General features: G+C 38.7%; 1 protein-coding gene across 2 annotated transcripts in view; it reads left to right on the forward strand.

The window, feature by feature from the left end:
- The window catches only part of ITGA2 (integrin subunit alpha 2), a 65,778-nt gene that overhangs the window by 3,889 nt on the left and 38,443 nt on the right, over positions 1–23,446 (forward strand). Inside the window, exons 2-3 of one of the 2 annotated variants that reach the window (XM_005500880.4) lie at positions 15,498–15,621; positions 23,094–23,203. In XM_005500880.4, coding sequence (XP_005500937.3) covers positions 15,498–15,621; positions 23,094–23,203 — 234 coding nt within the window. Of the gene's footprint in view, positions 1–15,421; positions 15,622–23,093; positions 23,204–23,446 lie in introns of those variants that run through there. The other variant, XM_065045186.1, reaches the window with a different exon arrangement.

Below are 23,446 nucleotides of genomic sequence, written 5' to 3' on the forward strand. Positions count from 1 at the left end.
TTAGCCAGCACTTCTACTGGATTGAGCTGGTTGTGGAAGTGCATCTTGACATGTAAAGCTGCTGTGTATTCACAGCTGTGAATGAAGTCAATGGAAATTGTATTCTGAATGTGCCAAGTATTCTGAAAAAATGAGGCTTTAGTTGTATCACTAGATTCACTAGATATCCAAAAGTGATAAATACTTTTGACTTTTTTTTTTTTTTTTTTAAAGATGCTAAGGATGCTCTCATTTCACTTGAATTTTGAAAAATAAATTCTCTGACACTTGCAAATACTTAGGCTACGGTCAATATATTGAGAGATGAATCCACAAGGAAGCTGCTAATTCAGTAGGTTAAAATAAGATCTATAAAAAGTGCAAGGTGTTGTACTAAGGAGTAAGGACTAAGTTGATAACTGAACAGCAAGAGAAAATTGCACATTTGATGCAATAAATGAAGCCAGAAGTCCAGGTGAAAATGCAGTGTATGATCATAACACACATGCACAGACACCAACTTAAAGCTGTACAATCCATCTTAATTTCTGCATTTCTCTTTGTGATCATCTTTTATTACCTTGCTGTTTTGTTTTTGTATTTGTGAGTAATGTTAATATTAAAAACTGTTCTAAAATTTGGATATGGTTTGAAAGCAGGACCCAAACATAAACACTTCTTAAACTAAAACTGTCTCTAGATTTTCCTTCTTTAAAAGAGTTCATCAGGTAGTGTGAGCGTTATTATGTATTATTTTTGGAGTTTTGCCTTTCACAGCTTTGCACATTGAAGTAAGGCTTCATTCATACTGTATTACAGGACTTGTATTTTGTACAAATGATGTTTATTTTAGAAAGCATACAGGGTATTACTGTCACACTCCTAAACACATTAACAGTTAATATTTATCTGTGCATAATTTGGGCAAAGTCAACATGAGACCTTACCAGCAAGTTTTAACTGTATGTTGTCTGGCTCTGGAACATTTTTTTTTTTTTTTTAAATTCAGTGGCAGAATTTTCATTTAAGAAGTCAACGAAGTAAAAGTACTGATACTCCTTGGTTTTATTGTTTTTTAGCCACTATATAAATGTTAGTCATTGTGATCCTTCTTCAACATTGTTACTTTTGAATGAATGAAAGTGGGTTTTGCAATGTATTTTTATGAGGGCTAATAATGAACTGCTAGTGTAATGGCTTAATGTTGAAATAACTAAATGTAGAATAAAATACCCTCCTTTAGGGTTAATGGAGGTGAAAGGGAGCTTCTATATCTTCAGATGAGTAAAGCAAGTCAACTTCCCCAGCAGAAATTGTAGGCAGTCTCTCTGTCCAGTGTTGTTATTTTCATTTAAAGGTTTCCTTTGTTAGGCTCTCTGCAGGCCGGTTCCCATTTCCATGGTGACCATGCCGAAATGCAGACGGGACACAGGCTGGATTCTCATCGGCATAGCCGTGCACTTGCATACCAACACACGTTATCTGCTTGGCTTAGGACATTCCCATTAGCAGTTTTAATGTTTAGTACTTCTTTTTCACATAGTGATCTCTGGCCCTGTGATACTGTGTTGTGTTATGATTTCAGATGCTCTACAGAGAGAGAAAGTAAGTTGATAAGCTTATTTTTTGTGTAAATAAATTGGCTGTACTGTTCTCATTCAAATTAGTCAAGGACATCAGACAGCTGTCTCAGCCTTGGTTTAAAAAAAGATAACAGAAGAGGATTTTTATTTATAAACATTTAGGTGAAAGACTGACATATATCTGTGCTAAACAGCAATATGAACATACCCCCTTCTCAAGGCACTGATAAAAGTATAATAAAAATAAATGAATGTGAACTTACAGGATAAATTATACCTTCTGTCTATATTAGCTGAGTGTGAGTGTGTATTCCTGTAAAGCGATATGTGGTAACATCCTTCCTGTTCATACTGCACTCACTTTCTGGAGGTGGACAATACTAAAGGCCATGTAGTGGAGTCAGATTAAGCTGTGTGAGCTTCCAAATCAGGCTGGGAGTTCTGAATTACCAAATAAACTCAGTAATCTGAGTGCTAGTAATTGTTACTTTGAATTAGTCCCTGTATAACATTTAAGGACTCAAGTTAGTTTTATTTTCTCCTGGAGATGCAAATTCTTAAAAAATCTAATAAGACTTGCATATTATTCAGGACTTAAAAGAGGAATTGTACAGCCAAAGAAGGTGGATCAACACAGACTCTTTGAATGCAGAATAAGCAAAGACATTTTGTGTATAACTGAATGGCATCTGCATGGTTGAATGTCACACATGATGAATGTCATGGATTCTTTTGTCCCTTTCAAATTACTGGTGGAGTGAAGGGCTTGGAAGTAAGGCACAGCCCTGGTGGAACTCTATTGCCTAATTCCTCTTTTGTTTTGCCCTTTGAATCCCGATTCTGAGTTCATCATTCTTCATTTATTTCATACATAATATTTTCTTTTAATCACACAAATATCCTCAGCTAATACATTTAGTTATTTCTGAAGAACAGACAAAAAGAAATCTTGAGGAAAATTACTGTTAACAATACACTTTTGGAAGGGAGCATATTGCATAGTGGAAACTCCTAAGGAAATGATAGTTTTGAGTACTGGGGGGGTGGTGGAGGTTTTTACCTTTTATCTGTCTACAAATCTATCTGCCTGTCTAGATATCTATCTCAAACATAAGTGACCTTTCAGTAAGAAAGCTGGCAGCAGTTGATGGTGTGTTAAGGCTGAGACATGGAGCTGTATGTAGCTGTAACACTATAGATGCCCAGCCTGTCAGACCCACTGCATTACCCAGTAAAAAAACACCTCAACCAACTGCAGGTTTAAGCTTCTTTTCTGAATGAGGAATGGTCAACCTGTGCTCAGTTCACATGTGCTTAGTGCATCGGTGGATGCCATCATGAGAAGTTGTGCAGCCAGCACTTTTTTGGGGGATGTGTTTGTGTTATGCTCTGTGCTGCCTGGAGTCAGGCAGCTGCCCACAGGTATATCAGCTGGATTAGCTATCAGGATGGCTAATTTATCCAGGTACACAGCAGTCACTTCTCATAACTTCTCAGTTCTTGTGACTGTTGTGTTCCTGCCTCCCTTCAACTGCGAAAGCACATGGAGTAACAAATTCTGCTTTGTTACACAATCTGCTAAAACAACAAATCAGTGAATTACTGGACTTCAAGCCTAAATTTACTCTTGGCTGGTCCTGTTCTCTTGGCTTGGTAAATGTCTAGGTAGATGTCCAGGGTAACCTGCATCAAGAGTCAGTAGCCTCGTTTCTTAATAGCAACATGCTTGTAAGGAACGCAAGGCAACACACAGAAGAATCCCCTTGATGGACACCTTTCTGAAGCAGAAGCACAAGGAGTATCTTGTCCCCGGGCAACTTGTGAGTCATAGATGGTTAACAAATGTTGCAATGCGCCCGTATTGCTAACTGAAGAAGGCAGAACATTTTATTAAATAGTTTTTAATCAATTCTACTTTCTTAACTGTAAGTTCTAATAACACGATAAGAATAGTGGTCTAATAATGAGCATGAGAGCTATTTAATCCAGTGTTCCTAGTGTGTGGTATAAAATTCAGTTATCTTTACATGCAGTACTTGAGATGCATATAGAACTCACTGGATCTAGAGGTGTGAAATTCAGATTTAGCTGAAATTCCTCAAATGAGAATTTAGTTAATATTTCCTAAGTGGAAAAAATATACGTGACCTGACACTTTGTCTAACTATGACCACCAAATAGAGTTCCCATTTAAATATGCCTGAAATACATGTAGATCAAACCTAGAATAGCAGAAATGACTAAAAATTAAATAACCTTATTATTAAAATGGGCAAAACAGTAAACAGAGAAAAAATCCAGCAGCACTACTTGGATAGTAGTCCATTACTATCTCTGCTAATAATAGTTATCCATTTGACTCTAGCCAAATATCCTTTCATTTTGCTGTCACGCTTTGTTTTTGTTTTCTTTTCCAATCTGCCCAAAGCCAGCTCATCATATTGAACAGTAAAAAAATACTTCAGGAGCCTCTGAAGTTGTCTGTGTGAGAAGCTGACAGCTACAATAGACTTGGCTTCTCTAAAGACAGAAAGCAACTGTTCTGCTTTTGTGGAAGCAAGTATTATTTCCAGAAAACTCCTCTTAAATGTACATGGGGTCTTCTCTCTGACCCCAAAATGTACAATGGCTGCATTTTATAAAAATCAAGATAACTTATTTTCAAACTCTGACTAGAGATTGCCTGTCACCCACCTGACCCCAGGCACCTGGATATGCCAGACTCCAGTGTGTGGGCAGAAGTCTGGGAGAGTGCACTCTGGGGCCCCACTTCAGTTGAAACCTGGTCCCGTGCTACAGAGTGCAGTGTTAGGTGCCTAGGACTCAGCAGAGATATTTAGGCATTATTAAAGTACACAAACATGCACTTGCAAAGCAGGAAGGCTTGGGAAGTTCGAGAGAAGTGTTTGAACTCCATCTTTCTCAGGAACCTGCATTAGCTGTCTCCTTCCCTTGAGGTCAGGGGTGGGAAAAAAATTTGGGTTGTAGGTGACTGGTTTATCTTCTTTTTCAAAAAGTAGCTGTCTGAGAAGTTATCGTAGTAGTCGCCTGGGAAACGTGGGCTTAGTTCTCCCTTGAGGCTGATGTTGATTTGCCTCTTCCACTTTTTCAGAACTGTCTTTGCTACCAAGCAATAGAGCAGTTAAAGGGAAGTGCTCTCTCCCTCTGCTATTGAAACCAGGTCTCAGTGCATCTTGGGATGCATATTCATGTTTCCAGGCAGACAAGCAAAGACACGTCTTGCCTGTGGCCTGAAGTCGGGTGCACTTAGCAGGGAGGAGAGCTGGCCCTCTTGGACTGCTCATGCAATTTACATTTGGTAGATAGGCAGTGCATTAGAATAAGTTATTTAGCTATTTAGTTAAATCACTTAATTATTTAGAGCAGAAATTATTTAATCAAGAAGCATTGATTGCCCCCTGGGTCTACAGTAGGGAAGGATATGCTCTTAGAGAGTGGTGCTTTTACATCTGTGTCATATTCTGAATTTTTATGTGACTTTGTGTTATAAAGCCTAGGTGAGAGATATATTTACATGCATTCTGGGTTAGACAGCTACTGAAGTCCAGGCTTCATGGATTGTTTTCCTGATTTTAATGAGCCTAAATTCTGCCCAGGCCCTATCTGGTGCCAGAATTGATCATTTCAATATGCATTAAGGAGGAATTTCAGGTGAGTTATTGGGACTACCCACCTACCATTCAGGCTGCCAGGCCATGAGCTCCCATTGCAATGGGGAGAGAAAAAGTCTTTAAGTCTGCTATAGGAAAACAAAAGTTCTGATAATTATAGCTCTTCCAAGTATTGTATTATATATCCTGTGGTGCTTCAGGGCTTTTCTTGTTGCAGGAAGCTGATGCAGCAAACTTCTTACAGCTGAGGCTATTCTTGTTTCTGGGGCCATATACAGTGCAGAAAGCTGAGCTCCCAGCTAGCTCTTGAGAAGCTTTGAAAGAGGAACAAGGTCCTAAACACAGTATCCTAAATGACATGATGGCAGTGTGATATGATATATGGTATGACATGATATGATATGATATGATATGATATGATATGATATGATATGATATGATATGATATGATATGATATGATATGATACACCAGCATATTATACTGAAAAAATCATAAAGCCTAGAGTGTGATATGGGTAGGGAAATACAGTCACCTTTGATTGCTTTCCCATCTTCTTGATACCTGTGTGCAAACATGCATTTTCTTTTGTGTACAAACATGCATTTTCTTCTGTGTATAAACATGCTTTCATATCAGCTGAGAGGAGAAAATGTAGAAAATAAGGTATAGAGATAGCAGTCACATCGGTTTCTCTGTGCTGGCGTATGTTTCCTCTCTTCCAGTCATAACATGGCTCATGCTTCTCTGCCTATATTCGGAAATAATGCTGGTTTTAAAAAAGTGTCAACAACTGATAATGTGGACACAAGGAAAGAGAATTTGCTGTAGAGAAATGCTGTGTGAAAAGTCAGTTTTATCACAGGGAAGCACATGTAGGTATTTTTATTACTTGTGAAGCCAGTCACCTACATATAAAACAAAACTATGTGCAGCTTGTTAGCCTCATGTACTTTTAATTTCTCTGTGGTATCACCGAGAACAAATTGTGGTAGTCTAAGGAAAAGGTTGAAACAATCCTCTTTGTTGTGCCAAGATAAAAGAAAAACTGTAGGTCACTTTTAAAATATGCCATTTATATAATTTTTCTGTAAAACTGTTTTTCCCACTGAACTTAATCTTGGTAACGTGCCATGATAATAAATGTGAGTAGGCTTGAATTCTTGCTGTCTTTATTAAAAACACATAGGAAATTGTCAGTCCTGCAGGAAGCATTAATTTGGAATCAGTCCTTTTGTGTACAGTAGGTTGTTGAGATTCCTTGATGAGCAGCTTGTTTGTTTGCTCTGGGAGCCGAGGAGGGCAATGTGTGCACTACAAATAGGGAACTATCAAGAGAAAGAGAAGTCTTCTGGAGTAACTAATGCAGTTGTGGGTAAATTTAATTATCTCTGTCAGTCTCTAGCAGTGCCAGGAAAGTAAAATAGCGCCTACTACCTGTCCCAGTTTCTTCAAATTTTAATTCACAATTTGTGTGTTGTATCAAGTTTGGGTTGCTTTTATAGCAGGTTATTGGTAACTCTTTGGAGCAGCTTCTTGGATCATAAACAGTTGTAACTGAAAGGCAGTGACTCAGGTTGCCACACTCGAGGCTTTCAGGCTGGAGCTGACCTACTTCCAGGAAGAAACAGTCGGCCAACTAAGCCAAGAAAACTTGTTGGAGGGAGGGAGAGGAGGGGAGGAAGAGTGGCAGGAGGAAGGATTTGTTACTGAATGAGGCATTGTTTTTCCTTTTTTTGTGGGTGTTGTTTTTGGTTTTTTTTTTTGGTGGCCTACAATTTATTTCTACACTAAATGTTATAATTTCTGTTAATTATTAAATTGTTTGAGATATTGTAGCTGATGTGAAGAAAACGTCGGTCTTAAGATAAAAGAAAGTAAAACGAACAGACGAAGCAGTAAAATGAAGTCTTGCCTTTTAAAGCTTCTGTAAACATGATGAAATATCAACAAAGTAATTGAAGTGGGGATTATAGACTACTCCAACTTTCAGTACAAAAAATCCAGTGTCTTGCCAATTGCATTCTTTGCTTCTTTTGATTTCTGTCAGAGGTTCACATTGTCTTTATTTAGAAGGTTGTTCTCAATAAGAATTCTATTTGGTTTAAAATAAAAACAGATTAACTCTGATTATAAAACTGCTGTTTCAGTACATGAGTTGAGATACCTACTTGCCATGGTGAGTACATAATAAAAAGGTGAATATGGAGGAAAAATTACAAAAAATAGACAAGTAAAAATACAGAAGAAAACTGAGAATGTATTATTCACTTACATTGACTATATTGGGTTAAAGTTAATAGACCTTTCCAGAATGAATTGTAAGTAGTCCTCTATTTTTCCTGCGTGAGGTGGGTTGGATTCCTCATAGCCCTGACTGGCTATAATAAAGATATATCCAAAGAGTGCTTTATATTTATGCTTATTGCCCCAAACACTGCAACCAATATAGCATTACTTGTTTATTTGAAAATAACTTCATTTTATATCATTACCTGCACACAATGCGTGTAGCAATACAGTAGAGCGAATCAGGCTGAAGACTAATATGTTAGCAAAAAAACCCCAAGTGGTTAATTTCTGGGCAGTTTTGTTCCCTTAACAAGCTCATTACAATGAGAATTGCTTGGTGGCTTCTGAAAGCCACAATGAAAAATATCTGTGCTGCAATTCAATTGAATAAAGTAACTGTGTGCTGCTTGTTTTGATATTTGTGTGTTCACAGTCTTGTCAATAAAGTCCTCGAAACATAGTGTATTATGAAAGATGTTGAAATTGTGGGTTTTAAGAGTAGGTGACTAATTCTAGTTGGTTTATCACTCTGATAACATAGTTGCTGAATACTTTACTATTATACCAAAAAATTGTTGCATTTTAATAAAAAGCACTAAAGTAACACTAAATATGTTTAATATGAAGCGAATACTACTTGACTGCCCTCTCTCACAACTTTATTACTTTCTGTTCCTGCATTCATTCCACCTTCTGTCTAATATTTCAAGTACAGTAGGTGATTGTAGTGTGAATGGTATCTGTAGGTGCCTGTACTCTCTTACTAACTTTGAAACCTGTGAGCCAATTTCAGCAAATTTTTGCAGAGAGATTAAAAAAAATAAATGGTTGGGTGTTGGAGTGAGATAAAAGTGTCCTTACAAGTTCTGTGGCAACCAAGGAGATTGTGTATGACCTTGCACAATGCAAAACACCAGAAAATCCAGCCTGAAGAGAGCCCTTAGAATTGCTTCAGTCGTGTAGAGAGCTTGAACCAGAGTGCACAATCTGTGAGAAGAAGCCAGTGGAAACCAGGAGTTAGGAGTTCTCTCATCCCTTTCACCCCTTTCTTTTTCTCTGCCCCTAGCGGGTTCTGACAGGCTTCAAGGCCCTGCCAATGTGTGCTCTTTGGAGGAGGAAATCTTTGAGACCAAGGGGAAGGTTCCTTTGTGGAGTTTTTAGTGACTGTTTTGGAGCAGATTAACATAAAAGGCAAACTAAAGCCCTCTTCTGGAAATAACACTTAAAAAAACGCAGGCTGTACACATCTTACTAGCTGCCGATCTATGAAACTGCTTCAGGAAGCAGACAATAATCCAGTGGGATTTTCTTGATATGTTTTTCTGAAACAATTAGTGAACTATAAAACCCATACAGGAATGCATGTCATACCATCACAGTTTTAACATAATGCCAGGTCATGGCCTTGCTCTTCTTTGGAGGCTACATGCTTACCCCTTCCACCCCTGAACCCCCCAGCCTGCTGATGACTTTGGGTTTGGGTCTGTCAGGGTCCGCTGCCCTGTTGGAGTGGCAGGAGAGGCAGTGGTTGTAGCTGTGGCCACCAAAGAGAAGGGAGGGAGCCACCCGCAGGGTCTGTTTCTCTTCCCTTGGCTGGCGTCATTCATGGCATGAATGCCCACTCACAAAGACAGATGGTTCCTTAGCTGGATTATACGACAAACTTCTTTTTTCTGTTTTACAACTAATGGTTTTTTGAAGACGAGAACAACATACTGGAAAAAATACGAAGTTTCCTTCATCATAAAGTTTCTTACTGGCAAGGTTAACACTAGATAAATTTATAATAAAACTAATGCTGGGTGTGAGGTGGATCCTTATAGACTCTGGTCAAATTCCATTGTGTCTTCTTTATACTGTGATGGCTAGACCTGTTTGATGCAAGCAATTACAAACAGCAACAGTGAATGCCTCTGTTTGACTAGGCATTTTAATGAGAGGTAGGACTTGGCGTAAGCAAGTCTGAATGAATATGGGATCCTGTCAAATATTGTCATCTTAAATTGGAGCATCGCTTTTGCGATGTAGTATAAGGTGATTGAATATTCAGTTTTCTATTTAGACTGAAGACAAAATGACACATTTATTATGACACTTATGACACAAAATTCAGAATAATATTTTTTACTGCATTTTATTAAACTTTTATAAACTTATTTCACAAACCAAGCAACCAAACACACAAAACCTGATTTCATTTTTTTATCATCCAATTAAATGATTTTTTATGCTATACTGGTTAATCTGAATAAAGGATTACAGTCAGATAACTATTATAATCATGACATTAAATGATTGATTACCCAACAGACATTTTCTGCTTTCTCACTTTAAGCTGTAAGCTTTGCTGACAGAATCAAAACAATTATGAACTGGGTGTACCTAATATGAGCTATTACTTCAATAAACTTGCTTCAGCTTGTACTTCAACAGCAGCAAACAGAAGGCATTACAGCCGTTATTAGACATGTCATTTATAGTTACAGAAGAATTCCCACACGTTTAGGCTTAATGGTGCACTGTCAGAACATGTATTATTTTTCATTCTGCTAGGAGCAAGAAAGTGGTTGTGCAGAAGCGTAAAAGCAGCTATACTCCTACACTGCAGCTCTGATGGTGTACAATGTGATAACGCAGTTGCTGAAATTTGGGAATTCCCAGCAAAAAAACCCACATGGATAGTGGAGTTTATTGGAAAGCTTACAGTTCCTTTTATCCCATTAAGGATTTTTTTCCAACTTCCCTTGTCTGGAGCTTTATGTTGGGAGCTACTGTGCTTGATGAAGCTGTCCTCTTTAAACCAAGGCCCCCTTAACCGGTTGGCAAGGAGGAACTGCTGCATTTGAAGTCTTCAGAGGGGCCTCCAGAAGCTTTAGGCTTGTATCTGGCTTCCTTTGTTCCACACAGTCTGTTTATTTGACTGTAAATAAAGTACCGTTTACGTAAGTTAGGAAGTGGATTTTTACTTGCCCAACTAATCTATCATCATGATTGTTAGGTCACAAAGTAGAAGTCTGTCACCAAAAGCTATTGAAATCCAGACAGTGAATTAGTTTTATTTATTTCAAGATTCTTAAATTATCAAAGTTCATTGCCTGAAGGCAGCAACAGATACTGACTCTTTCCAGCCTAGAATATAGAGTACTTTGAACCTAGATGCTTCAACAATTGGCACCCTTTTAATGCATAAGAGACCCTCTTATTCTGGCACAGGCTAAAAATAGGTTTGAATAAAACTTAGCATTTTCTCTATTTTTGCCTACAAATGCTTGCATTTATTGTTTTGAATACTGTATTTATAATAGATAGATATACAAAATGGGTAACAGATGTCCTTATAGTATAAGCACTATATAAGATGGGTGAAATGGCAGAAAAATGCCCAGTATATTTTTGCAAGTGTAGAGTTGCTAAGTCCAAACCAAGTAAGATTTGAGTGGAGTAGATCTAAAAATCAAAAACCTATTAATGATTATAAAAATGTGAAATTTAAAATTACTATATTTGAAGTATGTTGAAACTGTGGTTCACTTGATAGTGTATGTAGTGAGTCAGAGTTTATTTGCCAGCTTTTCTACTTCGATTTTGCAAAGTAGTCATGAGTGATAAGCGAAGCTGATCTACAATGATATGACAGTGTGTCTTCACAGGTGGGGTTTTCCGATAGCTTTTTTGCTCTTCTCTTTACACTGTCCTTCACCAGATGCCTAGCCAGAAAGTGAGGATGATAGAGGCAGTTTCGACAAGAGAGCTGTGGTCTGGCAGACACACTTCCCATTATTCCAGGTAGAAATTCTTGCCCTCAAAAGCAGTGCCCTGATGCTGCAGCAGTCCAAAAAATTAAAAACTATAAGATCAAGCCCCAGTGGTAAATGGGAAGGACGAGTGAAACAGTTCACTGAGGAGATGGAACGGAATGCCGTGGAGAAAAAAAAAGCACTGCCCTGATCCGGGAAACTACATGCCAGTCAGCCTCACCTCCATCCCTGGAAAGGGGATGGAACAACTTATTCTGGATGTCATCTCCAAGCATGTGGAGGAAAAGGTGGTTATCAGGAGTAGTCAGTGTAGGCTCATGAAATGGAAATCATGTTTAACCAACCTGATAGCCTTCTATGGTGATATGACTGGCTGGGTAGACGAGGGAGATGTTATCTGCCTTGACTTCAGCAAGGTTTTTGACACCATCTCTCACAATGCCCTCGTAGGCAAGCTCAGGAAGTGCAGGCTGAATGAATGCACAGTGAGATGGATCATGAACTTGCTGGATGGCAGAGCTCAGAGAGTTGTGATCAATGATGCAGAGTCTGGTTGAATGCCTGTAGTTAGTGAGGTTCCCCAGGGGTCAGTACTGTGTCCAGTCTTGTTTAATCTGTTCATTGATGGCCTGGATGAAGAGACTGAGTGCATCCTCAGCAAGTTTGCTGCTGATAGCAAACTGGGAGGAAGGGTTGACATACCAGAAGGCTGTGCTGCCATTCAGTGAGACCTGGACAGGCTGGAGGACTCGGCAGAGAAGAATCTAATTAAATTCAACAAAGGCAAGTGTAGGATCCTGCACCTGTGGAGGAATAACCCCAGGTACCAGTACAGGTTAGGGGCCGACCTGCTGGAAAGCAGCACTGCAGAGAAGGACTTGGGAGTTCCAGTCAATAATAGGTTGACCATGAGTCAACAATGTGCCCTTGTGGCCAAGAAGGCCAATGGTATTGTGGGGTGCATTAGGAAAAGTGTGACCAGCAGGTTGAAGGAGGTTGTCCTCCTCCTCTACTCTGCCCTAGGGAGGGCACATCTGGAGTACTGAGTCCAGTTCTGGGCTCCCCAGTTTCAGAAGAACAAGGAATTACTGGAGGGAGTCCAGCAGTGGGCTAGAAAGATGATGAGGGGTCTGGAGAATCTTCCTTTCGAGGAGAGACTGAGAGAGCTGGGTCTGTTCAGCCTGGAGAAGAGAAGGCTGAGAGTAGATCTCATCATTTTTTATAAATATCTCCAAGGGTGGGTGTCAAGAAGATGGGACCAAACTCTTTTCACTGTTGCCCAACGATAGGATGAGGGGTAATGGGCACAGACTAAAGCATAAGAGGTTCTATGTGAATGTGTGGAAAAACTTCTGTACTTTGAGGGTGCCAGAGCACTAAAACAGGCAGCACAGAGGGGTTGTGGAGTCTCCTTCTCTGGAGACATTCAAGACCCACCTGGACACTTTGCTGTGTGATCTGCTGTAAGTGCACCTGCTTTAGCAGCTGGGTTGGACTAGATGATCTCCAGTGATCAATGTGATTCTGCGACACCTAAGCTGTGAGGAGGCCCAGAGAAAACGCAAGGAGCCAAAGCATCCCCAGGCTAGGCCATGCAGTGTCTTTGGTCCTTGGACTCAGCCCCCACCTTGTAAAAAGTAGGAGAGCAATGGTGGCCCTGGAAGGTACAGGGAGGGATGCTGCAGGCCACATGTAGCCCAGCACATGTTGTGTTGGCCCTCGTCTGGTTTGTCATAATGCCTTGGAGGAACTTGAACCAGCATGGGGACTTCCCTTCAGGCTATTGTTTGTGTCATCTGATTTCTGTGGTTTATTCAGTTCTAGAAATTTTTGCCCTAGCTGTAGTATTTAGTGAAACCCTGGCCTTGGACATAATTTGAAAGGTCTTCCATGCATTTGTACTAAAGTTGGCCAATGCACTTAGGTAGAAGACATTTAGCAAACTTGCCATTTAGCTGGAGGTGTGATTTGCTAATAACTGTGTAACAGATGGGCAAGGGTTTGTCTCTAGATGTCATTGGATTTGGCATCATGCTGGAAATGCTTATAATTCTAAGATACTTCTTGTTCTTCATTCAAAAGTGAGACTTTATTTTCATGTGCACCATATAACTTGGAGTGTTATTCTTCTGTATTTACATAAAGGATGGCATTGTGGTATATAGTCTCCTGTGGCCTCTGAGAATAGCACATTGCTACATTGTGCTTGATTTCTGACTGAGGATAATAAAATTCGTAAACAACAGACCCTAAAATAAACTTAGGATGTGACATGAGCAAAATGTTTTTGTAAAATTCAAGTATACTAGATCACAAAATAGTTTCCGGCAATAGCCAGTATCTATGACAATTCTTCCCTTTCCCCAGAACCCAGACTTGAACTATGAATATATGTGGTTATGTTTAGTGTCAAAATATTGCGAAACACAGGGTGATATATCTGTACACATTCTCTTCTCCAGTCTTAAATGACATGACTCAGGAAATATATTTATCTCTAAGGATGTTTCTCAAGGAACTATACTTTTAGCAAAGGGTAATTGCTTGCTTTTCAGAGGCCAGCTGTAGATAGCAGTTGTTTGAAATAACTAATATATGATTTCCTGTTTTGAGTTTGTGGTAAAAAAATAGTAACTATGTGAGTTGTATTTAGTTTTCTGCTAGTAACGTTTGTGTTTTCTATTCTATAGGCAAAAGTACAAAATGCATTGAAATTTTTATGTCATGAACATTGCCTGCAAACCTCCAGTTGTGATTTTAATGTTTTTACTATGATGTTATTATTACTATTACAGCTAAGCTATTGTGATGGGCTCTTTTATGCTGATATAATCCATGTTAACCTCTCTTCCAAAGCTGGTTTTGGGACCTGGAAGAGAATGATACCAGCAATGGGCTCTCTGCCCATCAAAACTAGAGAAAAGGTTAGAATTTAAACTTATGTTTTTAAGATGCCAAAGACTGGCACATCTTTCCTTAAAGGGTCCCTGATTTAAAGGATTATCAGGAAGGCTGCTACTTTACAACACAATGATTCATACTACATAACTAAAAAACTCATTCTGTCTGGGTACACAAGAAGGGAGGGAAAGTGTGAGCAAGGTTGTTTAATCCATGAGCAACTCCATGAACTTGCCTCACCTGGGAACCTTGGGCAGTAGCTCCTCAGTGCAACTACAGGTCATGATTTCTTTGAGATCTGCCATTTTTGGAGGGCTCTCAGGAGCCCTAAGGTGTTCTTCAGCTGGGCTGTAGCTTGTTCCTGGGATCTCACAATTGTCTGTGTCTTTCCACCTCCAAGCAGGGGAGAAGTTACCTGCTTCTGGCTGTTAGGAGACTCTGTCCCTTTTCCTGCAGCTTCTCTAGAGGACGTTCTCCTAGATGTCCACCTACAGCTCTTGATAAGAAAGAAATCAGGTTCTTTGTGAAGGGGGAGTGGGCCTCGATGCCCAGCAGACTCATAACACTTAGGACCTTGTCCCCAGCCTACACTGCCAGTTCCCCTCAAAATGTCATGGAGTGGCATACCCATATTCTTAGGCACGCCAAGTACCCAAGGAAAAGCAATTAATACCATGAACACAGCAAAATGGAGTTTCAGTGTTAAGTGTCATGATTTATTAATGCAGTTCTGTCTTGCATGTTTTTATTTGTAAGTTTTCTTGTTTGGACAACTGTTCAGATTGTTTGGACTGAAAACAAAGGCTTCTGGTGTGATAAGGAAATGACTCAAAAATGTAGGTTTTCTGATGTAGTAGACAATCTGATTTTTGTTCCAGGGCTTCAAACATTAAGTTGCAGATAGACACTAGAATACAAACAGTATTAGCAGTTGCAGTCAGTGCATTTTCTTTTTGATGTACCTCAGCAGGCCATTGATGTGCTTACTGTGCCATAAGCTGAACTTATGCCTTGAGGTAAAGGAGGATAACAGACCTCTGAATCATATTTCTTGTTCTCCTTGAGCTAAACCATTCCCCTTATTAATGCTGCAACTTTTGGTAAAGCAAACAGCAAATGAGTCATTGATCTCTGCCCACAGTATTGTAACACATGTAAAGAGTGCTAGACAGGCATTACACATGGGCAGATGGGTACTATAGGGAGAAGGTGGGTTTTTTTTCTTGCACGTGTCAAAGGCTGCATTTTATTTTCTTCTGTTGGGGGAGCTGGCACAGATGGAGAGCCTTCTTCCCTGGGATCAAAATTCTTCTTTAATTGCTTCTGTGATAATCATAATCTTTCTGTTAACAGGCATCCTTCATAACTGCTGTGAAGCCTACAATGTTGGGCTCCTAGAAGCAAAAATATTTTCTGGTCCACCAAGAGAGCAGTTTGGATACACAGTTCAACAGTTTATAAACGAACAAGGCAAATGGTAAGCAGTTTGAACAGCTTGTTATATATTCAGTTAAAATGTTAAGAAAAAAATGTTGCAACTCCTTTTTCTTTTCTAATTCTACATTTCGATTAAATGCATTCTGGTTTATTCCTTTATATATTAAGAGTTATCTTTTTACAAAAAATACTTATGTTATTAAAACAAAAGTTGAAACATCCTAACGGCTTTTTTTCCATTGCACAATGTCATCTGAGGTCTTTCCCTCTGTTAATCTTTTACTTTCATCTTCAGTGCATCAGTTCCCTCAGACTCACAATTTCTGTGAAATTTTAACTCTTATTTCATTCCTTCTTGTACCAATGGCATCTTTGTTACACATTACATATGTGTGTGCTATTTTTCCATTTTAACATTGTTGAGGTTAAAACATATGATTACGGCTGAGAAATTCTAATTATTAATATTAAAATTAAGTGAACTTCAATTTATATTATTTTTGTGTCTGGTACAATATTATGTCTTCACTTCTCAAGGGACAGCATATTTCAACGTATATAATAATACAATCCTATCAAAGGCCTCGTGTCCACTGCATCTCTTCAGCCATAAAATTAGATGTGAAATCCACTGTTGCTACAACATTGGGCTTGATGAGTAGTGTAATTAGTAAAAATGTTTTTGTAGTGATGTTGGTTTCAAAAATAACTTTAAAATATTAACCAGAATATGCCCATTTAGTGGAAAACACATTGTTTCCCTTTCTGCACCCTGAGTAACCCCAAAGCTTAGGTTGTTCGTCATGGCAAGGACTATATGCCTATAAATAGGTCAGTGGTACTCAACTACTTTAAGTGGTTACTTGTGTGTATATGGTTTTAAGTCTATAGTGGAAGGTCTCACAAGTTATATATATTATCATAAGCTAAGGCAACGTTTTGGTTGTGTTGTTCTCCATATATTGAAACAGTGTCAGAAACAAAATAGCCACAAACTGGCCTGTTTTCCTGAGTGGTGATGGACAGATAGTAAGTAACTGAACTTTTTTCAGTAAAAGAAAGATATCAAAATCTGAAACACATAGAAATGCATCTGAAAATGTATTTTACAGTTACAGTTTGGAAAAGCCCATAAAAAACTGTTGAGCTAGCTGAAACATTTATGTGTAGCCCTGCACAAAGATGCCATGCAGTTGCAACTGGTTGCATATACAAAGATGTAAGATTACCTAGATCTCTCTGCATCACTGGCATTACTGTGTTTACTGCCAGTGACCAGGAGGCAAAGTAAGAGGAGACCAACGCTGTATGCTCTGATCCAAGAGCTCGGTGTTTCCTCACCCACCCTTGGGTGGGCTCCCAACCTACCCTGTCTCCTTGCTTGATGTCGTGGTGCTTTCTCACTATGTTTCTGCCTGCTTTAATTATGTGTTTAGTCACCCATAGATCAGAGCTCTTTTTTTAAAAAACTTCTGTGTAAAGCTACTGAAGGAGAACAGGAATGTCTGCCTCAAGTGAACTGAATGCTTTGGCTTATACATGGAGAAATTATGTCTTGTGTTTTATTCTTGTTAGTTTTTCTATAAGCTTGCAACAGGAGCACTAAGTTCCAGACTCACCCAAGCTATTTATATTTTTATATTTTAATGTTTTATTTTTACTTCTGATATTAAAAACTCCTCCACTATCACTTACTTGGATAATGTGTAGTGGGGATCAGAAAATAAAGTAGCTTTGGATTAACATTTCCTGTCTTCTCCCAATTATGTGAATATTATGAATCTGGAAAACTTTTCTGTATATAGGCACTTCGTCATTTGTTCATTCACTGTACGGTGTCTGACCCCATATCTCCTATAGTCAGGGGAATTTCATCAGCCCTTGTTGGCGTAACCATGATTTGTTTGAGACTCTTTTCAGTCTTCTTCTCAAGAAATCGTTAGACAAGCTCAAAAAAAAAAAAAAAAAAAAAAAGCAAAAAAAAAACTACAACAAAAAACAGCCAGTCATGGTTTACTCTCTTGTTCTTTTCATTTCTAGGCTATTTTCTTTTTCCCTGGACAATAGAGCTTTTTCTTGTGTGCACTATTAAAAAAAAAAAAACAAAAAACAAAAACCAGACCACTCAATCTGTTCAGTAGGGTTGTTTTCCCCTATAAGCAATGCAGAGTCTGCAGTCCATGTGCAGAACGCTTGTTGACATGGCTGAAGTAGGAGCAAGATAAACAGTCCAAGCTTCATGTAAGATCAGGACGCTGCTTTCAGTCAGAGGGGAGTGTTTTTCACCATAGGCTTTTATGAAGAGACTGCCATTACAGAGCAAGAATGTGATGCACTTAAAAACTCTATTCAAGCACAGTGAGGCTGCTCACTGCGGCGAACACTGCTGGATGACACCTCTCTCAGAAGGAGAGATTGTCCAGAATCCGAGACCTACCAGAAATTTCATCACTTCTTAGACCTTGCTTCTGTTAATAAAATCACATGGTGCTCTGTAAAAAACAGCTTTGAAAATTCTCCTCAAAGAGCAGAAAGGAGAAATACAGAAAAAACAGCAGATGCTATTTATATAATATTATTCAGCTATATTTCTGCAAAGTACATCTCCTGAGGCAATAAGAGCTATAGAGAATGATTAAGAGAGGAAAATGTTTAGAACTGGACTGCCTGCAGCAGTATGTTATCAATTTTGCTTGGAGATGAGTTCAGAGAGAAGAAGAAAGACCATTCAACAAGGAATGCAGGGCTATAGAGGGGGCTGGTATGTATTGGGAAGCCGGGACACAAACCAGCAAGGGACCCCTTCTTGTGTAGGGTCAGATGATCCAGGGTAATTGGACACTGGTCTGCTGTGCGTTGATGGGCATTGATGGCATGTGATGCTTGTAAATAAGGACAAACTTGCAAGTCAAGCACAGCTCAAGCTTTTCACAGTGTCTGGTGGGAATTTCAAAACAGGAGCTCTTTAATGAACTCAAGGAAAACTGTGAACACCAAAGAAACTCATCAACTAGAACAGTTTAGGCAATCCACCACACAAGTAATTACCTACAACAGAAACATCGTTCAGTTTATTCTCTGATTCTCCCTGTCAGGAGATCATCCATATTTGAACCTTAAGCTGAGACCAAATTCTTTGTTATTTTTATAAACATAATTTTTTAGAAAGGTGAATTTTACCATGCCAAATTCATCTAGAACATGTGTGCCCTTAACAGCAGCTGGTAGTATGTTCCGCAAAGACAGCAGCAATTCGTGCTGTGATTCGTTTTTATATTCCTCTCAGGTAAGAAAGATTGAATAGCTGTCAAAATGCTTTTTCCTACCCATATGTGTCTTCAGTCTGTCAATACAACAGAGTTAAAATCTCAGTCTGCCATTGAAGTACTGTTGGTATCAGGTTGCAGCCACTGGGCCCAGTTGTGTCCATGTGCTCAGGACTTGGAATTTTAAAATTTTTGTTTAGAATTTATGTTACAGGATTTTTATTTGTTAAAATATTTTGTTTCATTCTACATCATGTCAGTGATGACACCTTAATATGCACTGGCCTTACTGTTACATCACGTAATCACTGCACTACTGGTTTTAAAAATCACTGCATACTGCTCACTAGTCATCAAAATTGAGCAGCCTTTGTTCTCAGGTAGTGTATTGCCTCTTCAGATCAATAAGATGCCAAAAAAGACAAATTTATGTAGCAACTTTTCTTGAAATCAGTACATTTTCAAAGGCTTTTTATTTTAATGAGGAGGGTAATTTCTGCCAACTTTTTTTTTTTTCCCAAACAAAATGCTGCCGTTGTTACAGCTCCGTCTTTTCAGTGCCAGCATCACTGCTAATACTGAGTTCTTTGCCTGCTTTTGCTTCCCCTGACTGCATGTCCTACAGTTTGCCTTTTTCCTGCTTGGAGAAGCAGCTCTGGCTTCTGGCTTCTAGGCCTTTTAAGACTGTCAGTCAAACTCTCTTGCTATAGTTTGCTGTAGTTTTTGAAGTTATGAGCCTTCTGTTCAAAAGATCAAAAGTTTTAGATGGTGATACGTGCTTTAGGATGTGCAAAGAAGCCTCCATGAGAGTGAAGAATTTTTTGGTCTTCATATATATTCATCATTTCCTGTAATTGAAAGGAAAAGTGCCAGATGATTTAAGAGGTCCTTTCTACTTTTGTTTTCCTATTTCCTATTAGCCATCTTTGTGTTTGAAAAAAAACACGCTAAAGAGCAAATGCATGAAAAGAAAAGAAAAAGAAACCAGAAGACATAAAACGTGCTCTGACAACAGCTGGGAATTCAGCCCTTCACCATGAATTCTGATTTTGTTTTCTGCTACATCACACTTTGCAAGTTACTAGCTTTGTCATGGTGTAATTTCCCAGAAATAATTCCTGTTGCTCTTTGATCTACCACTCCTGCAGCCTGTGTGGTATGGCATTGCCGCTGAACTTTATTTGACTTCGTATAGTTCATTGCTTTGTATACAGTGTTGTAGACTGTTTAAAGAGCTGAATAATAAAATCAGTGGCAATATTAAATACTAATCACCATGGTATTGTGTAAAGACAATCTACAAGGACACATAAGGAAGTTTTGTAAAAATAAATATTTAACTCCTGGCTGAAAAAGACCCTTAATTAATACACTATACATGATATAGTTTATTTGGAAACATGCATTTTCAAGTATTTTAGTACTCATTTCTTGCATTCTTCCCTGATACATTCTGTTTCACTCTGCTCTGTGTGCATCCTGTTTAATCACAGTAGAAAAATATTTTTGTAGTTAGCAGGATGCTAGCCAGATACTCTCTGGCTTTATTAACTTCTGATGTTTCAGAAAGATACACATGCATTTTCCCAGAGCAGTATTTTCTAACTCTCTACTGTAATGGTTTATGTTAATTTTTCAAAGACAGGTAGGACTTGCTGATTTCTAATATAGATTAAGGCTAGTATTAAGCTTAAGTAAGGCTCAGGATACAAGGGAATTAATAATTAAGTTATTTCCTAGGAACTTCATGGTTGGCAATTAAAAGTAGAGGGCTAGGCTGGGCAGGATTTTGTTAGTAACTTTTTCTCAGGCAGGTCAGACTACTTAAGTCAGCTAAAGGAAGGTATTTAATAGCTCTGTTCATTTCTGAAAATCACAGTTATCAGCAATAGTCAGTTCTAAGTGTTAAATTTTGTGTATGGAGTAGCATATACCTACCACATAGTTATGGCATTGAGATTTATGGACAAGAAAGGCTAGTACAGCAAAGGGGAAGGCTGTATAATATCTTCCAGTGAAGTATGAGCACTGTAAGCTAAAAACTAAATGAAAGACAAAAGGTTGGGGAAAACATGAGTTTCACAGCCCACGTTACTGCTGAGCAGCATAAAGCCTATGGAGTGAGTGCAAATAGGCATGCTGAAAGGGAGAGAAGTGCTTTTTCTAAACTCTGTGAATGGCGTTTGTCTCTAGTTTATGCGAATAGCGAGGGTGAGGGTTGGAGTTAGGCTTGGAGTTAGACTTGAATTTGGAGACAGCAAGTGTTCAAGCCCACTTCTCCTCCTCTCGTTCTCACTCCGTTTGTGAGTGAAACTATGTGCTTTGGGCTTCAGGATAACCCTTAGCTACAGAGTGATGCTAGAGATTTACTGTGAGTTTTGTGACCAGGCGGGGTACTGCAGGAGGTATTTCCAAGCTCCATTAAGATCATTCCTTGAACAGTAGCTGTCCTCCTGCAGGGACTTTAAATTATATTTGCCTTCTGGAAAACTCAGAAAAAACATACAAATATTTATAAATTTACACAGTGCAACATTCAGCTTGACAGTTAATGCTGAAAAGCTATTCCAGTTTCAGATATTACACATGCATTGCTGCCATCATTTTAAAAACTGTTTCTTCTCCCACAAAAACTGTTAGCCTTTTCTCCCTAACATCAGCCCTGTTAACATTTCATAATTGTAAATAACTCCATAGTACCTAATGAGGGTGGAGACGGTAACACCGTGTCTTCCTTCTGTCAATCACTATTGACCAGCTCCAGCCCTCTGTGTCACTGCAAGTCTTTGCAGGTCATATCATCTATCAGCACATGACCGATGGAGTATTTTCTCATGAGGTATGGTTATTTGGTCCTGAGCTGTGGTGCTTCTGGTTTCCACTGTGGAAAAAAGGCTATATTCCTCAGAAAATAACAAGAAGATCACAGCTAGTGTAACATACACTGGTTTTATACATAGAGGTATTTATATGAATCTGAACTGCAGGTTTAGAGATGCTAAAAGTACACAAAATCCTGTTCCTGCTGCCTGCATAATCACTGTTTTTCAACAAGGTAATTGAGAAGAAAGTGGGTGTATTTAAAGTATTCCTGCATGCAGAAAGCAGAATCTGAAGTCACCCCCAACTGAACTGGTAAAACAGAATAACATTATACATGCTTTTAAGTTTGTGTTTAGTTGAAGTGGAATAAACTAAAAAAAAAAAAGTGCAGTTAGCAGTGTTTTCTTTGAGAAAGCTAAAAAGGACTTGAACTTTTGCTTGTGCATCTAAAACTATGTATTTTTTTCAAAACCATTTTATTCAAACTAGTTATAAAATTGCAGTGGTAAAATCAGATGATCCCTGGAAAGTTAATAAGATATATTACAATTGCTTTGAAACATAATGATTTCATAAAGTGTGTTCTTTATATAGCGCAAGGTATTTGCTTTAGCTACCTACAAAGTTTTAAATGACCATTTTACTGGTGGTTACACTCTCTTGAGTTGTGCTGAAAATAGGTGCTCTTCATTCACCCAGGAGTGAACCAGTTTTGTGAAGGCTTTCAGATAAAAATTAAAGAGGTCTTGAGGAGCAGATATTGGAGGGGATGTTGGCAGACGAAGCAATGAGTCAGAGGAAGCTTATCACAATGTATTGTAGGCATAAATTATCATAAGCCTTAACTTTCTTGTTTCAGATTAAATACTTCATGCAGAAGACTGTTATCACCTGCAATATTTTCTGTCTGACTCAGTGTTGTCAAGGTGTGGTAGTGTTCAAGCTCAGGCATAAGCATTTGGCTGTTCCTGAGCAGATCTTGTAGGAAATACTTCTTATCAGTTAAAAGAATAGCTTCAAAGGAATCAGTTACCTGTTAACTGACAGGACAATGAATTTTTTGTCTCTCAGTCCCAAACGTATATATTTCTAACTTTGCATGCATCTGTGCATATTAATATATTTGCTGTATTTCTTCTGACACTATGATATGACGTCACAGAAACAACAATGTATGTATTCAATTATGTATTCAAATAAAAGTCTAATCCCCAGAAGCTTCTTCACCAAAGTTGCCCCTGGTAAATCCAGTGTATAAACATGCAAATAAAGCTTCTCAACAGCTCTGGAGAAGACTCCTGAGTGCCTTAGGTGCTATATCTGGTAAAAGCCTCATTATCTCTTACCTACAGTGTGCTGTGTGATAATGGTGCTGGACTTATCCAGTATCATTAAAGACCTAATGAAATTACTGTTACTTTAGGTTGTTGGTTGGTTCACCATGGAGTGGCTATCCTGCTAACAGAACTGGAGATATCTATGCGTGTCCTGTTGGCACATCCAAAACCATGTGTAAAAAATTGAGTCTGCAAGGTAGGTTGTAACAAATAATGTCTTTCTATGATTGTTCAGTTTTTTCCTTGCTTTGGTACCAGGCTAATCTATTTTATGAAATCTTTTCTTATCTATCTACACAAGCACAGTCTCTGTCATGTTTATGTGTATGTGAGTGTGCTGCAAGGTTTCACTGCCAGCTGCAGGTGAGAACCATGTGTGTGGGGGTGAAGTAGGTGCCTGCCAGTGGAGTCAGGTTGGGCTGCAATTCCCCAGCCAGTT

This window comes from Columba livia, chromosome Z (genome assembly GCF_036013475.1).
Source record: "Columba livia isolate bColLiv1 breed racing homer chromosome Z, bColLiv1.pat.W.v2, whole genome shotgun sequence".
In the NCBI taxonomy this organism is placed as follows: Eukaryota; Metazoa; Chordata; class Aves; order Columbiformes; family Columbidae; genus Columba; species Columba livia.